Source organism: Cucurbita maxima, unplaced genomic scaffold (assembly GCF_002738345.1).
Source record: "Cucurbita maxima cultivar Rimu unplaced genomic scaffold, Cmax_1.0 Cma_Scf00002, whole genome shotgun sequence".
NCBI lineage: Eukaryota > Viridiplantae > Streptophyta > Magnoliopsida > Cucurbitales > Cucurbitaceae > Cucurbita > Cucurbita maxima.
This window is the reverse complement of record NW_019272018.1, coordinates 4115659-4133245: the sequence shown is the minus strand read 5'-3', so window position 1 is coordinate 4133245 and position 17587 is coordinate 4115659. Positions and strand designations below refer to the sequence as shown.

General features: G+C 40.4%; 3 protein-coding genes across 8 annotated transcripts; 2 read left to right on the top strand and 1 right to left on the bottom strand.

The window, feature by feature from the left end:
* Positions 1–213: 213 nt before the first annotated feature.
* Positions 214–6161, top strand: LOC111499410 (NADP-dependent malic enzyme-like). Its single transcript, XM_023151006.1, has 19 exons — positions 214–435; positions 1736–1856; positions 1941–2015; positions 2097–2248; positions 2309–2414; positions 2504–2569; positions 2640–2735; positions 2809–2880; positions 2947–3030; positions 3106–3204; positions 3980–4027; positions 4099–4152; positions 4262–4360; positions 4423–4512; positions 5176–5253; positions 5345–5419; positions 5518–5608; positions 5728–5856; positions 5936–6161. Exons 1-19 carry the CDS (start codon positions 329–331, stop codon positions 6010–6012), a joined length of 1719 nt encoding a protein of 572 aa, XP_023006774.1. The 5' UTR covers positions 214–328; the 3' UTR covers positions 6013–6161.
* A 936-nt stretch (positions 6162–7097) lies between these two features.
* Positions 7098–9151, top strand: LOC111499429 (probable protein phosphatase 2C 53). Its single transcript, XM_023151022.1, has 4 exons — positions 7098–7534; positions 8050–8337; positions 8436–8541; positions 8641–9151. Exons 1-4 carry the CDS (start codon positions 7160–7162, stop codon positions 8949–8951), a joined length of 1080 nt encoding a protein of 359 aa, XP_023006790.1. The 5' UTR covers positions 7098–7159; the 3' UTR covers positions 8952–9151.
* On the bottom strand, positions 8985–16591 carry LOC111499320 (putative ABC transporter B family member 8). Of its 6 annotated transcripts, none has more exons than XM_023150898.1 (10): positions 16237–16591; positions 14981–15231; positions 14822–14876; positions 13792–13970; positions 13267–13724; positions 11958–12498; positions 11699–11878; positions 10349–11617; positions 9841–10247; positions 8985–9753 (listed from the first exon to the last, which is right to left on the bottom strand). In XM_023150898.1, exons 1-10 carry the CDS (start codon positions 16268–16270, stop codon positions 9396–9398), a joined length of 3732 nt encoding a protein of 1243 aa, XP_023006666.1. In that variant the 5' UTR covers positions 16271–16591; the 3' UTR covers positions 8985–9395. The 6 variants fall into 6 exon arrangements, with proteins under 6 accessions (XP_023006666.1, XP_023006672.1, XP_023006689.1 ...); XM_023150904.1 differs by having other exon boundaries at positions 16241–16268; XM_023150921.1 differs by having other exon boundaries at positions 14981–15213; positions 16237–16256.
* Between the last annotated feature and the right edge of the window lie 996 nt (positions 16592–17587).

The window sequence follows — 17587 nt, the reverse complement described above, 5'->3', positions numbered from 1 at the left end:
TAATTGCATTGGGTATTGTTAAATTATATATATCTTGTTTACTTGGAGTTGAAGAACTTAGAATAAAACGTGCTATCTTTAGAGAGGATAAAGATGATTCGAGTGTTTTAACAATGTTGTAGGAATAAAAGATCAAACTTTTGACTTTATTTACACTATCTATAGTTAGATTGGATTATTTCTTGTGCATATTTAAACTTACAAAACTGTTGGTGGATAAATTATGTTTGCCCACTTCGTAATTTATTCATTTCTGGGCAGATTTTGTTTCTTGCTTCTTCCTTCTGCCACTCTCTTTGCGTGGGGTGCTTCCAATTTGAGTTGAGTGATGAAGAGCACTTTGAAGGAGATAGGTGATGGCGTTCAGGACATCAATGGAGAACACCGTGCTACGGAGAAGCAGCTCGTCACTCCAAGGACTTCATCAGTTGCCAGGTATATCCAACTTTCTTGGATGTTTGGGTTTGGTATACTGGCTTGTGGTTTGACTGATTACTTAACACTCTCGGTTCATCGTTGTATGTAACATAATCCCAACTTATTGGAACAAACTTACTTTTATGGTGACGTGGGAGATTCCTCGTTGGTTGGAGAGGGAATGAACCATTTCTTATAAGGGTGTGGAAATCTGACATACGCGTTTTAAAACTATGAGGTTGACGACGTTACGTAATGGGCTGCCAAAACGGACAATATCTGCTAGTGGTGTCCTCGGACTGTTAAAAATGGTATCAAAGGTAGGTTTTGGGCCGTGTGCTAGCGAGGATGCTAGGCCCGAAAACATTCCTTACAAGGGTGTGGAAACCGCTCCATAGTAGATACGTTTTAAAACTGTGAGGTTGACGGCGATATGTAATGGGCCAAAGCTGACAATATCTACTAGCGGTAGGCTTGGGTTGTTACAAATGGTATCAGAGTTAGACACCGAGCGGTGTGCCAGCGAGGACGTTGGGCTCCCAAGAGGGGTGGATTGTGAGATCCCACATTAGTTGGGAGGGGAATGAAACAATTCTTCTATGGGTGTGAAAACCTCTCCCTAGCAGACACGTTTTAAAATTGTGAGGCTGACGGTGATATGTAATGGGCCGAAGCAGACAATATTTGCTAATGGTGAGCTTGGACTGTCACAAATGGTAACAGTTACAAATGGTATCAGAGCCAGACATTATAGTGTTTGCGAAGACGCTATCCCTCAAGAGGAGGGTGGATTATGAGATCCCACATCGGTCGAAAGGGGAACAAAGCATTCTTTATAAGGGTGTGGACACTTCTCCCTAATAGACACGTTTCTTTATAAGGGTGTGGACACCTCTCCCTAATAGACACGTTTTAAAATGGTGAAGTTGACGACGATACGTAACGAACTAAAGTGGACAATATCTACTAACAGTAGTCTTACACGAAGGAAGGATTTGTGATAGTGAATTACCATTAGGAGCTTTTGATTCCTCCTCTTGATTCTAATCATGCTAGTGTTGAGAATTATTGAGAGTGAGTCCCACGTTGGTCAATTTAATGGAAGATCATGTAAATTCAGGAGTGAGGAATACTATCTCCATTGGTATGAGGCCTTTTGAGAAGCCCAAAGCAAAGTCATGAGAGTTTATGCTCAAAATGGACAATATCATACTATTGTGGAGACGGTTTTGTTAAAATATTAATATTCTCGGTAAAATGGACAACGTTGCTCTTAAAATGTAAACATGGATTCTTTTTGCAATCTGGTTTGATGCAGTGGCTATTCCTTGCTGAGGGATCCCCGCCATAACAAGGGGTTGGCATTTACAGAGAAGGAAAGAGATGCTCATCATTTACGGGGGCTTTTGCCGCCTGCCGTTGCTTCTCAACAACTTCAGGTTGCCACCGATGTCCCATTTTGAGTTTTTAGTGGTCATGTCTTTGATGTACTTATTCATGACCTTTTCCATTTGTGATACCAGGAGAAGAAGTTGATGCAGAACATTAGACAATATCAACTTCCACTACAAAAATTTATTGCCATGATTGAACTTCAGGTTCTGACTTTACCTACCATTTGTTTTTCTTCTAAATACGTGCCAATTTTGATTCAATGGAGTTTGAAATTTGGTGTACAGGAAAGAAATGAAAGGCTTTTTTACAAACTTCTAATTGAGAATGTCACAGAACTGCTTCCTATTGTCTACACTCCCACAGTTGGTGAAGCTTGCCAAAAATACGGAAGCATCTTCAGGCGTCCTCAGGGTCTTTACATCAGTTTGAAAGAGAAGTAAGTACGCTTTTTATGACTTTCAGGGCTCTGTGAACCTTGTAACATTGAGTCATGCAGGGGTAAGATCGTTGAAGTATTGAAGAATTGGCCCCAAAAGAGCATCCAAGTAATAGTCGTGACTGATGGCGAGCGTATTTTGGGTCTTGGTGATCTTGGTTGTCAAGTAATTTCTATGCAAACATCCTCCGATGAATTAGACCTACTTTCATTCTAGACTGACTGATTTTGATATGAATTTATTGGATGTTTTAGGGAATGGGAATTTCAGTTGGGAAGCTTTCTTTATACGCTGCACTTGGAGGAGTTCGTCCTTCTGCAGTAAGAATCTTACTTGTAAAGCAATACCACGATGTTGTTCATTTCAGCTAATACCACATTTTCTTGATAGTGTTTGCCTATTGCAATTGATGTGGGGACAAACAACGAGAAACTGTTGAATGATGAATTCTATATTGGGCTTAAACAAAGAAGGGCAACTGGAAAGGTTCAGGAGGCGTCTTTGTGTTGCTTTTGGCTGGTTTAAGTATATTTGATATGGATGCCTATGTTCTATGCAGGAGTACTATGACCTTCTACATGAGTTTATGATGGCTGTTAAGCAGAATTATGGGGAAAAAGTTCTTATTCAGGTTACAATATGTTTGGTATATATTTGATTTGTTTCTGTACTTACTGGGGCTATTTGAAACTTTCAGTTTGAGGATTTTGCCAACCATAATGCTTTCGAGCTACTGGCCAAGTATCGCACATATCATCCAGTTTTCAATGATGATATTCAGGTACTGAAATTTGGTACTCATCATTTGGGAAGTTGTCAATTTTTCTTATCCATACTCTTGTTCTTGTTTCTTCAGGGGACAGCGTCTGTTGTTCTTGCGGGAGTTGTTTCTGCTCTGAAACTCATTGGTGGTACCTTGGCTGATCACACTTTCTTGTTCCTTGGTGCTGGGGAAGTAAGATCTCTCCTTCCATGCTTTCATTCCTCCCTCTACTTTTCTAAATTCCTTTGTGTAAATGAGCTACTATAGTGTTGTGAGATCTCATGTCGGTTGGAGAGAGGAACGAAGCATTCCTTATAAGGGTGTAGAAACCTCTCCCTAGTAGACACATTTTAAAACCATGAGGTTGATGACAATATATAACGGACCAAAGCGGACAATATCTCCTAGCAATAGACTTGGGCTGTTACAAATGATATCAAAACCAAACATCGGGGCAGTGTGCCAACAAGGATGTTGGCCACTAAGGGGGATGGATTATGAGATCCCACATCGGTTGGAGTGGGGAGCATAGCATTTCCTTATAAGGGTGTGAAAACCTCTCACTAGTAGACACATTTTAAAATCATGAGACTGACATCGATACATAATGGGCCAAAACGAATAATATCTACTAACGGTGGCCTTAGGCTGTTACAAATGGTATCAAAGCTAGACACCCGGCGATGTGCCAACAAGGACGCTGGCTCCTTAGGGAGGTGAATTGTGAGATCCCACATCGGTTGGAGAGGGGAACGAAACATTTCTTATAAGGGTGTGGAAATCTCTCCCCTAATATACGCGTTTTAAAACCATGAAGCTGACGACGATATGTATATGTAACAAGCCAAAATGGACAATATATGCCAGCGGTGGGCGTACCGCTCAAACGGTTACAAGTATCCTTTCATTCCCACTCCTTCAGATTCATGTTCAAAATGTTCTTACATATTTTTTGGCCTGGCTGCAGGCAGGAACTGGTATTGCAGAGCTTATAGCTTATGAAGTATCAAAACAGGTACTTGTCAAGTTAAACCAAGCATAAACCTATGTTTCTTATAATTCATCTTGTGTTTTTTGTTGTTTTAGACAAATGTTCCAATTGAGGAGACCCGCAAGAAGATCTGGCTTGTGGACTCGAAGGTGGTAGAAAGTTTAATGAAGCTTATGACAGAAGAAGCATAATTATTTCTTTATGTGTTCATGCCATTGCTCTCTTGCTTCAACCATAAACAGAATGATGTTGTTGTAGGGATTAATTGTCCGCTCCCGTAAGGATTCACTTCCACACTTCAAGAAGCCATGGGCTCATGAGCATCAACCTGTTAAGGATCTATTAAGTGCTGTCAAGGTGTGTACCATCTCTTAATCTCTAAGTCCTTTGTTGTTGCTCACCTTTTCTCACTATTTCAGGCAATTAAGCCAACAGTTTTGATTGGATCATCTGGAGTTGGAAGAACATTTACGAAAGAAGTGGTGGAGGCTATGTCCTCCATCAACCAGGTTCTTTCTTCTCCCTCACCGACTCATGCCTAACCAAATATACAAATTAGATAGATGCTAAGAATCGGTGATTCAACAGCAAACGCAATAAGAACTTCGCATAGAATACTTTCAATGGAGAAGATCCGTCGACCTAAGATGAAGAGAAGGGTTGAGAATTGTGAGATCCCACGTCGGTTGGGGAGGAGAATAAAACATTCTTTACAAGCATGTGGAAACCTCACCCTAACAGACGCGTTTTAAAAACCTTGAGGGGAAGCCCGAGAGGAAAAACCCAAAGATAACAATATCTGTTAACAGAAGACTTGAGCTGTTACAGTTGGTACCAAAGTCAGATATCAGGCGATGTGCCAGCGAGGAGACAAAGCCTCGAAGTGGTGGATATGAGGTGGTGTGCTAGCAAGGACGCTGGACACTGAAGGAGGGTGAATTGGGGGTACCCACATCGATTGGAGAAGGGAGCGAATGTCAGCAAAGACATTGGGTCCTGAAGGAGGGTGGATTAGGAGATCCCACATCGGTTGGGGAGTAGAACGAAGTATACACATTTTAAAAACTTTGAGAAAAAGCTCAAAGAAACAATATCTGTTAGCAGTGGACTTAGATTGTTGTAACATATTCCCCGATAGAAACTGACACTGTTTTTGTCGTACCATTGTGCAGAAACCTCTCATTATGGCTCTTTCCAACCCAACATCTCAATCTGAATGCACTGCTGAAGAGGCTTACACTTGGAGCAAGGTAATATCACATGACATTTTAAAGCCAAAGTTTTTCCTCTCTTTTTCATTGGAACCTCTCTATTTACTTGGCTTCTATATGCAAATTGAAGGGTCGTGCAATCTTTGCTAGCGGAAGTCCTTTCGATCCATTCAAATACAAAGGGAAAACCTTTGTCCCTGGCCAGGTTTTTCTACTTTTGTCATTATGTTGGATGAGTTACTCTTCATCACTGTTGTCCCATATCAAGAGCTGACATATTGAGCTTGTCAAATCTCATATCAGGCCAACAATGCCTACATATTCCCTGGCTTTGGTTTAGGTATTTTAATTTCCGGAGCAGTTCGTGTACATGACGACATGCTTCTGGCTGCCGGTAAGTAGGATTGTTTAGTTCTTAACTAATCTTGTCTAGTTAGAAACAACAGACATCTACAATAGTAACAATAGGCTCACCAAGCTGACTTGTATCTTATTTCACCTTTGTGAAACTAGCGGAAGCATTGGCTGCCCAAGTCTCCAAAGAGAACTATGACAAGGGGTTGATCTACCCACCCTTCACTAACATCCGAAAGATCTCAGCACACATTGCAGCTAATGTGGCTGCCAAGGCATATGAACTTGGTGAGACATTTTCTTTGAATATGTTACTATTCATGTAGTTTTGAGTACTCTTCCATAACATAAATTACTTATTCGCCAGGCTTGGCAACCCATCGCCCGCGCCCGGCAGATCTTGTCAAGTATGCTGAGAGCAGCATGTACAGCCCCGTCTACTAAACCGACCGATAAATGTAATGAGATCTCGAGCAGCATGTGTGTGCTTAAGAGACAACTCCCAAAATCTTTACTTATAATGGTATAATGTTTTTGCTTCATAAGTCAACTTCTTTATTAATGAAATAAGCATTTTGATGAACTTCTACTAATAAATATGTGTTTTTTAAAATTTCCGTCAGTTATGATCTTGTTTGATATTAGTACGGTGACAAGTTAGATAATTTTTTTTTTTTTAATTTTATTAACTTTTTTTTTATGTTTTATCGTAAATAAATCCGACATTGAAAAATATTGATAATGTGATTTCTTCAAATTTATGAATATTTATAAATAAATACGCCTATCGATTAACCATCTTTTTTAACTAAAATATTCTTAAAATATTTTAGGTCATCTTAGATTAATTTAACCTCAAATAATTTTGAAAAAATAAAAATACTTTTTTTTATATAATCTAGAGATATTTTTTTATAATTTATTATAATTAAATTATAAATTTAGTCTTTTCACAATTTAACTTTTCATAATATCTAGGCAGTAAGTTTTCGTATTGAATTTGATGTGTTAGTTTCTATGTTCCACGTGTTACCCTTCCACCAATCACATGGATACAACGCCGTGTGAACTGTACAAATGAAAGTACAGGAACACGTTGATGCGACGTCAAATGGGGCCCACTTAGCAGAACTAGTTAATTATCCTGGCTTTTTAGTCAGCCAGCTGCCAATCTCATCGACGTGAACCACCCTCAGAGAATTCCAGCCGTTGGATCTTGAAAACGTGTCAGAATCGTTGCAGTGAATGTTTCCTTTTGTGAATTTTAAAGCAAAAGAAGATTTTTATCATCCAATGAAGAGTCAGCATGGTTAGTCGACCAGAACAAGGGCGTGAACTGAACAACATGGGATGAGAGAAGGACACGTGGCGGTCGAAGCGAAAAGTGATTCGAGTAAAGACGAAAAGAAAAAGGAAAAACAGTCAATCCCTGATGGCCTTTCCTTCCCCAAATGTGTGTACACGTGTCGACATCATAGCTGTCCTTTCTTCTTCGCCCTTTTTATCTCTCCCTTTGCTCTTCCTTCATTCTCTCTCCCTCCCTCTCTCTCTCTCGCTCTCTCTCCGTCCGGGAGACTACCGACAGGGAGCCATGGACGATTCTGACCACCACCAACTCCACCAAGCCGATTCTCTTTCTGGTTTATCCATACTCAGCACCGACGATTCCAGAACCTCCTCCAGTTCCGGCGAGATTCCTGCTTCTATTCGCACCGAGTCGATGAAGGTGTCGGAAGCAGGGAGGCGGAAGTGCGTGGGGAGGAACAATAGAAGCGGACTGCACTGGGGGCTCACGTCGGTTATTGGACGGCGGATGGAGATGGAGGACGCTATCGCGGTGAAGCCGGGATTAATGTCTTCAAGATGCAACCACGTCGGAGGTTGTACGGCTCCAGATTCCAGAACCTCGGGTGAGATCTCGCCCGTTCATTTCTTCGCCGTTTACGATGGTCACGGCGGCTCTCAGGTGCGTCCTCTCAAATTTCCATCCGCGCTGCATTTCTCACCTAAAATCCCAATTAGGGCTAATTTTCGGCTGATCTTTACCAGAAACAGCCTCCCAGAATTAATTTGCACATAGCCAGTTTTAGATTATTAATATTATTATTACTAAGCGGCAGCACATGTCACTCAATGAGTGGTCCTCAGTGGAAAGAATTTTGGATGCTCCCATTTAACGTAAGGACACGTGTTGTTGAAATCAGGGAGATCAATGGAATTTAATATTCCGATGACGTAATAATCATTTTGGGGATGACGAAAACAGGGGTCTTCGTCTGACGTGTTTTAAAAATATATATTATTTTTCTCAAAAGAAGATTTATCTTGAGATAGGTACAAGATCTGTACGCAGGATTTTGGGATTCTTGGGGAGCTGGAAATTTTAGATCTAAGTTATATTTGAATAATTGATTCCAGAAGTGCATATGGTATCATTAGCTGACATCCTCCGGCGCGGATTCGTATATATATGAACTGTAGGTGGCCAAATTCTGTGCGGAGCGAATGCATGAAGTGATAGCAGAAGAGTGGGGAAGAGAAGGGATCAACGGCCATGATTGGCAGAAGAGATGGGAAGTAGCCTTCTCTAATGGCTTCCAGAGGACTGATAATGAGGTTGTTTCAGAGGCGGTTGCGACCGACATGATCGGATCCACGGCGGTTGTACTCCTTCTATCTGACTGCCAGATTATCGTTTCCAATTGCGGCGACTCTCGGGCGGTTCTTTTCCAGCGGAATAAAGCGATTCCATTAACAGTCGATCAAAAGGTCACACTAGTTGTTCCAAACCATTATAATTTTTCCTAGTTTACAGAAATCAAATCATTAAGGGGGCTGCTGCATTTGTTTTATTGATGGTGTTACAGCCTGATAGAAAGGACGAACTGATGAGAATTGAGAGAGATGGAGGCAAAGTCATAAACTGGATGGGCGCTAGAGTGCTTGGAGTTCTTGCCATGTCAAGAGCCATAGGTTTCCGCCTCCCCTCCCTTCCCCTCCATGTCGATGTATAATTACATACATTTGCCTCTCAGCTTGACCATTGTCTTTCTGTGTATGGATGGTGTTCAGGGGATCGATATCTTCGGCCGTGGATAATTCCAGTCCCGGAAGTTAGTTTCACGACCAGGAGTGATGAGGATGAATGTGTGATTCTGGCAAGCGACGGGCTCTGGGATGTAATGACGAATGAAGAGGTTGGGCAGGTGGCTTGCCATCTTCTCAGGCGGCACCGCAGGTCGTCGACAACCGATAACACACCTCCGGCGCAAATTGTTGCTAATAATCTCACTGAAATGGCATACGGAAGAAACAGTTCTGATAACATTTCTGTCATTGTCATCGATCTGAAAGCCAGGAAAGGACACCCACAGAGGCAGTGATAGAACAAGTTGGACCATTCATATTGTTCTTCTAAAATCTTGATGTCTGGAAGGGAAGATTCTAATAGCTCCACCCTGTTCTCTTCCATAACTGATAGAGGTAGCAAACCATCTTTGTTTTGCTCACTGTTCTCACCACACTGCACCAAAAACATGTACAGAACCCACTAACAAAAATGGAAAATCTGCTTTACTTGGGCTAAACAGGTAGTAGTTCTTCAACATACCAATATTTATAATTCGCTCACTGTATGAGCCCCTAAGTAGCAATTTGGACAACACAATACATTTCCAGACTATACAACCTAATTGTACATCACTATACAACATCTTAGCTTTGGCTATCTCAAGACCAAAACGCCAATGCAGAGTCCTAAATGATCTGGTTCCACAAGCAAAGCAAGTAGAAATTTGAAGCACAGCTAAAACTGTAGAGGTTGAGGGTTAGGGGTGAATTTGGAGGTTAGCAAGATTAAAGAAAGCACCCCTTCGGTGATTGAGTTGAGCATAGGATCCTTGCTCAACCACCTTTCCATCAGCCACAAAGGCAATGGAATCCAGCTTCTTGATGGTGTTCAGGCGGTGGGCCACGACGAGGGTCGTCCTTCCTACCATAATTCTATCCAGTGCTTGTTGCACAACTTGCTCAGATTGAACATCCAGAGCGCTGGTTGCTTCATCCAGCAACAGAATTGTTGGGTTTCGAATTATGGCTCTGGCTATAGCTAGTCTCTGCTTCTGTCCTCCTGAGAGTTGCACTCCTCTTTCCCCACATTCTGTCTCGTAACCATCTTTCAATGACCTACACCCACCATCCCCCAATGAAATAGATTCAAAATAACCAAGTCAAAGCATGGCCGAACGATTGTGAAAAGAACAGCAGACTTACGAGATAAACTCATGGGCATTGGCGGCTCTGGCGGCCTCCACAACCTCATTCTCAGAAGCGTCGAGCTTTCCAAAGAGGATGTTGTCGCGTATGGTGCCGGAATAAATCACTGGCTCTTGGCTTACAAGTGCCACATGCTTCCTGTACCATTGAAGATCCATTTCTCTGATATCCACACCGTCCACTTTCACCCATCCCTTCCCCACATCATAGAACCTCAGTATCAGAGCAATTACAGTTGATTTTCCACACCCACTTTTCCCAACTAGCCCAACGCTCGTCCCTGCCTTCACTTCCAAGCTGAATTGGCGCAGCACCATGTTATTTGGCCTGCTTGGATACCAAAAATCCACTCTCTTCATCTCTATATTCCCTTTTAGCTTTTCCAACTTCCTCCCTCTCCCTTCCTACCAAATCAAACAGTATTCAAATAGAGTTCAGCTTTGGAAATGTTGGAGATAAAGTTCTTTTCGTTCTGTAATTTGCCAAAAAAGGGGTGTTTGCATACCTTTGATGGATCAGAAATGAGTGATTTTCGGTCGAGAATCTCGAACACTGAGGCAACAGCTGCTGAGCCCTTGGCTAAATGTGTTGTCATGCTGCCAGCCTCGGCAATGACCTTGCCGGTGCTTACTAAGATAAAGAAAGTTTTGAACACATCCCCTGCAGATATTTGACCTTTCTCCACGAGTGTTCCACCAAACCAGAAATCCAATGCCCATGACATGAATGTTAGGCATTGAGCAGACCCCATGCCAATCCCTGCAAACCATGATTTCTTTCTAGCTTCCTTTCTTGGTGCCTCCTGTGCTTTGTCGAAGATTTCAAGGACTTTCCCAATGCTGCTGAAGGATGTTACTATTCTATGATTATACACTGCTTCTACAGCTATTTGTGTGCTTTGATTCTGTGCCTTGATGAAGTTTGTGGAAATGGTTGAGAGGAGGACTTTCCGTGTGTAAAAGCAGAGAATTGTGAGTGGCTGGACGGCTATCATAACAAGGGCGAGCTTCCAGGCCACTGCTAGACCAAGGATCATTGCTATGGTCACAGCTGAAGTGGTTTGAACTAATAGAGAAACTCTGTCAGCTACAAGAGACTTGACCAAGGAAGCCTCATTGCTCAATCTTGAACACAGAGCTCCACTAGAATTTTGCTCCTTATCAAACCAAGCTGTTTCAAATGTCAAGATCTTTTCAAGTGTCCTCAGTCGAATTCTTTTCGTCAAATGCTCGCCCATATACGCGAAATTATAATGTTGAACAAGGTTCAAAATGATGGATATCAGAGTGAATGAACAGAAAATCAACGAGTACGTCCTGATTCGAACTTGCATTTCGTAATGGCTTGGAGCAAAGAAAGCTGATATCATACCTCCAATGGTGAGTGCATATATAGGCTGCACTGCCCCAAAAGCTATAGCTGAGAAGCTTCCAGTTAGCGCTTGCTTCCATTCTGGAGAGTTTAAAGATAAGAGACGAATAAAGGAAGGTGGCTTAGGAGAAGTTGATTGAGGGGTCTCCATAGGCAGTGGTGATATTGCAAAGACTGCTGGGCTTGATTTTGCACTGCTTCTTCCAACCGAAGAGGTATGTATTTCTATGTTTTGTTCAACATCATCATAGCTTGTTAGTCGCTGCAATTTCACTAGTTTTGCATAGTGACCAACTTTTCGGTTGATAAGATCATCGTGGGAACCAATTTCAACTACACAGCCACCACTTACAACAGCTATAAGGTCTGCATTTCTGATTGTAGATAGCTTATGTGCAACTACCTGATCATGAATCAGTGAATGAACCTCAAAATTTATCTCAAAATTACTCAACTACTCAAAATTTGGACAAATTTGGCTTACCAGAGTGGTTCTTCCCAGAGAAGCTTGATCGAGCGCATTTTGGACCAATGCTTCTGATTCAGAATCAAGAGCACTGGTAGCTTCATCAAGCAGGAGAATGGCAGGATTCTTAACGATTGCCCTAGCTATGGCGATTCTCTGCTTTTGTCCACCAGATAGAAAAGCCCCTCTTTCCCCAACCTAGGTTACACTACGACATTCAATTGATTTCCCAAGCAAAAGAAATGCAGATAAAACGGCAAGGAAGAACATTACGAACCTTCGTCTCGTACCCTTCAGGAAGCTGGGTAATGAAATTATGAGCATTGGCCGCCATGGCTGCACCCATAATCTCGTCCATGGAGGCGTCGAGCTTCCCAAACAAAATGTTCTCCTTAATCGAAGTTCCAAACAGAGCATGCTCCTGACTGACGAGACCCATTTTCCCTCTAATCCATTTAAGCTGCAATGTCTTGATATCGACGCCATCGATCTTCAAAACTCCATCATCCGCATCATAAAAACGTTGCAACAAAGCAATGGCGGTGGACTTGCCGCTCCCACTGGCGCCGACGAGGGCGACGGTTTTTCCAGCATCGACTTTGAGATTGAAATCCTTGAGGACGAATGAATCGGGGCGTGAGGGATATGCAAATGTGATGCGATCGAATTCAATTTGGCCTTGGAGACTTTGAAGAACAAGGCCTTTTGTGTCTTCTCCATCAATCAATGGAATCCGATCGATCCTCTCAAATATTCGCGATGCTGCCACTGAGGCCTCTGTCAAGTGCTTCAAATCCGGAAGTGCCACTCCCAGCGACCTGCATTCCAAGTTCGTTGGAGCAATTCTAATGAATCATAATGTAACCGTAATTGAATATGCAACAGATCAATCAAACTAAACAAAACCCAAAGCCTTCCCAAATTTGTTGGAATAGAAACGTAACAGTATTACATGCATCAAGTCTCACGGTCGGACCACATCTCTCTGCTGACAACTAAAATGAAACATTCTTTATAAATGTGTGAAACTTCTTTCAAAGCAGACACATTTTTAAACCGTGAGGCCGACGGTGATATGGAATGGGCTAAACAGACAATATCTGCTAGCGGTAGCCTTAGGTGGTTACAAATTGTATCAAGGCCAGACACCGGGCGATGTGCCAGCAAAGAGGTTAAACCTGAAGGGAGGTAGACACGAGACGGTGTGCCAACAAGGACGGTGAGTCTCAAAAGGGGTAGATTGGGGGATAGGGGTCCCACATCGATGGGAGAAGGGAACGAACTCTGAGTCCCAAAGAGGGTGGATTCAGGGTCCCACATCGATGGGAGAAAGGAACGAGTAACACCTAAGACGCTGGGTCCCGAAGGAAGGTAAATTGTGAGGTCTCACATCGATTAGGGAGGAGAATGAAATATTTTTATAAGGATGTGGAAACCTCTCCCTAGCAGGTAGCGTTTTAACCGAGACGACAATAAGCTAAATAGAATTTCAAAACTTTTATGCAATACCAAAAGTAAGAGAAAAGATGAAACCTTAATCTCGATGCAAAAAAGATAGATAGATAGAGATGTATATAGAAACGTACAAGCCAGCCAAAATGAAGGAGATGCCAGCAGCATAGATTTTGCCACCACTTTCGCCTTTATACATCACCAAACGGCTGCCATACCAAGCAATCAAAGCCCATATAGCAAATGCCAGCCCCGAGCAGCCCACAGCCAACCCTTTAGCAATGCCTTGCTTTATCCCCAACCTCGTTGTTCTATCCAAGATGGTTCTATAATTCTCCAAAACCCTCTTCTCAGCTGTGAATGAATATATGGTTTTTATGGAGCTTAGCGCTTGTTCAACTATGGCGTTTGCTTTCCCATACTCCTCACGCCTCTTGTTTGTTAAATATACCAAATATTTGCCGTACGTTACTCCTGGAATTACCAGTAATAATAGTGTTGGAAACACTACTATTGCTAATCTCCAAGAAAAGTAGGTCGAGAAAGCCAGCCCCGAAAAGAACACCGATGAGTTCATAACAAATAATGGGACCTACGAACAATGTTTTAGAACCATTAGAGGAAGAATCAACATTGCAAATGAAGAACAAAGTTTGTACCTTTTCGCTTAGAACTTCTTGTAAGAGAGAGGTGTCTTTTGATATACTGTTGACAACCTCTGATGTAGTTGCTTCTTGTGAATCAAAAAACCCTACTTCTTGTCTCAGTACTGCTTCCAAATATTTATGTCGAATTTTCATTACTTGTCTCTCGCTGGTTTTACTCCAACAATACCCTTCTACAGTTCACAAATGAAACACATACATACTTTAGTTTATACTCTATAATAGCACAAACACATCTCTAGCAGATATTGTCCATTTTAACTCGTTACGTATCGTCGTCAGCCATACGGTTTTAAAACGTGTCTATTAGGGAGAGGTTTCCACACTCTTATAAGGAATGTTTCATTTCTCTCTATAACTAATGTTGGATCTCACAATTCACCCCTTTTGGGAGCCAGCGTCCTTAACTAAGAATTCTTGTAGTTTCGGAGAATCTAGCTACAGGAGAACCATGAACGGAGAGCTTTCCCCCCTTTTCTGCCTGCCTCTTTGGCCTTAAGAATGTTGGTTTTAAGAATGAGTGATGACCCTTCTCCATCGCTCACTGCCCAACCGGATAACGGACAGCTAATGCATTCCACTTATTGCACAGGGTTCTATGGTCAGTCCGCAACCCCTAGATACCTAAGGCGTCCTTGGGGTGATCTCGTAGTTCCTACAGGGTGGAGACGATGGGGTTGGTCCATGGATTTTCCTTCCTTTTGCCGCATTTCACACACTCGTTGTCGGACTTTGATACCATTTGTAACCGCTCAAACCTACTACTAACATTGTCTCATGAAATTTAAAACGCGTGTCACATGGGATTTGTTTGTTGTTAGTCTAATGCAATTTTTCGAAGCTTGAAATGTGGTATCTTATGAGTTGAGTTATGTTTCGTTCTAAAATTTCATGAGACGAAACGAGGTCGGGATGGAAATAATTGTCTCCTTAAGTAATGACAAAACCCAGATGCTTTTCTTGCAATATTCATAAAGCAAAACAAAGATAAGAGGAATGAAAAAGAAGGGTTTTTGAAAGTTACCCATAAAAGCCACGATCATCACAGCAAGCCCCAAGTAAACAAAGTATAAGCTGCACTGTTAAAAACCCCAATAGAAAAAATAAGAAACAGAAACCCAAAAAACACCCCAAAAGATGGAAGAGAATTTAATGAGAGGTACGTTTGAGTTTATCCACTAACCTTCTCCACATTATCCATGAAGTTGTCATGGACTTTACCATTCCCCAAACTGTTCATAAGACTGCTAGCAAAAACCAGCAAACAGTTGGTGGACATTCCATCTCCAATTGCTCCAATTGTGCCCAAAAACATAAGCAAAACATCAACCCAATCAGCATATCTAAAAATGGCACCAACTGATTGCTTCTGATCTCCGACCCTTCTCTCTTCCTTTCCATCTCTTGAACTCATCTCTGCAAATTGAGCTTCTCCTTCAATGGTGGAAATGAAAGAGACAATGCGTTATATTTATACAAAACAAGAAAAAAGTGGTTTTGTATTGATTGTCCATGAAACACAACTCCAAATGAGCATGAGCTTTATGTGGGGCTATAAAAAAACACAAAAAAAATCATGATTTTGGTGGGTTTAGCTTATGAAACTTTTAAATGGGTTTAAACAAAGATGAGTAGTGCGCAATTGTCAAATAAAAGGCACCTCTTTTTGTTGTCTTTATTTTTAACATTTTTATATTGGTTTATTTAGTGTTCTATGCTGATTACATATCAACCTTTTTATGCAAAAACAGTGTAACCATTATGTTCTAAACTTCATTTCTCCATCGATTTTCATCACATTCATGATACCCTTATCGTCTTCTTTTCCTTTTCTCCCATTTATAATTCTCTAATAATTCAAACGGTTATTGTGACTGTGACATCCCACATCAATTGGGGATGAGAACGAATCATTTTTTATAAGAACATGTAGACCTCTCCCTAGCCAACACATTTTAAAAAACCTTGAGGGGAACCCCAAAAGGGAAACACCAAAGAGAACAATATCTACTAGCGGTAGGCTTGAGCTGTTACAAATGGTATTAGAGCTAGACATTGGGCGATATACCAGCGAGGAGGCTGATCCTCGAAAGAAGGTGGACACAAGGCGGTGTGACAACGAAGACGTAGGGTCCCGAAGGGAGATGGATTGGGAGGTCCCATTTCGATTGGAGAAGGGAACGAGTGCCAACGAGAACACTAGGCTCCGAAGGGGGTGGATTGTGAGATCCCACATCAATTGGAGAGGAGAATGAAATATTTTTTATAAGGGTGAAAAAAACCTTGAGGGAGAAGCGTAAAAAGAAAAGCAAAAGATTGAGAAAACTTTACTTGAGGTGTTAGAGTTAATGATTCTGAAACTCACGATAAATGAGAAGAATAAAAGAATAAAGTATATGATTAAGATTAAGAAAAAATACATTAACTTATAAACCCTACCTACCGATCGAATCTCGGAATGGAAGATGCACATCAATAATATAAGCGTAGATTGATGTGATTGAAAGAAGAAAACTTTATAGTAATATTAACCATGGAGAATAGTATAGGATGATAATAAAATCAATTGCTTAAGAACATATTAAAGGAAAAGAATAAGAACATATCAAAGTTAAGCAATCTATGTCTCAATGTTTTTGTTACATTTTTGTTACATACATTAAGCTACCATGTTGGTTAATGGTTTGGAAGTTTGTCTCCATGTCTTGTCCTTGCGTGGTTCTTTCTCTCCAAAACTAGGGCTAATTTTAAAAGTTTGGTATAACTTTTCTAGAGTAATTTTTAAATAAAAAGTAAAGACTTGATTTTTTTTTAAATGTTTATTAAAAAGTGGTTTTTTAAAGTACTTTAAAAAATAATTAACATTTTTAAAATTTTACCAATCAAATCAACTTTATCTGATCATCACAAAATGTCTTTGGTAACTTTTTGAAACTTTTTGAAATATCCATATGGAATGAAGGAATTAATAATGGCTATATTTTTCAAAATCAATATTTCAAGAAGGTAAAAATAAATAAATAAATAAATATAAATATGGTATGTATTTAAGTTAAATTTTGAAAAAAAAAATTAATAATAATAATTGAAGGGCTAAATAATTTAAATTTTGTACTTTATTTATGACGTACTCATATAGTATTGTGATTAAAGAGTTGAGTGGGTTGAAAGGGCAATTTGTTGTAGGGTTAGGGTTAGGGCAACTTTGGAGAAAATTATGGGTACAACTTTTGAAGTGGTGGGTTATATATATATATATATATATATATTTGGGAAAAAAGGATTTATTATATTACTCATAATTTTTGTATTTATTATATTCCCTTTTTTCCAACACAATCATCAAATCTCTTCCAAACCTAATTATCAGTTATTTTAAATCATTATTTTTTTTATGAATTAAATATATATAATAATGTGTACACATTACTTTAATTTTTTTTTTAAATGCGAATGAAGATCCACATCGAAGTAAAGTGACTTTTGAATGTATTAAGTTCATTAATTTAGTTTGGTCAAATATTCGTCGACAACTAATTAAAGGAATCCCTTAAAATTCCTATTCCAATACATGTATTTGGTAGTATATAAATTGTACACATTAATCATGTGAGCTTAAGGAGTATGGTATTAATATTATTTAAATTCCATGTATTTCCACTAAACTTTGTAGCATAATTAATTAAATGTGAAGTTCCATTGCCCAAAGCCCAAAGCCCAAAGCCCAATTTCTGTTTATTTTATTCAATCCAAAAGTTGACACGTGGATTTTTCCAAAGTAAGCAAGATT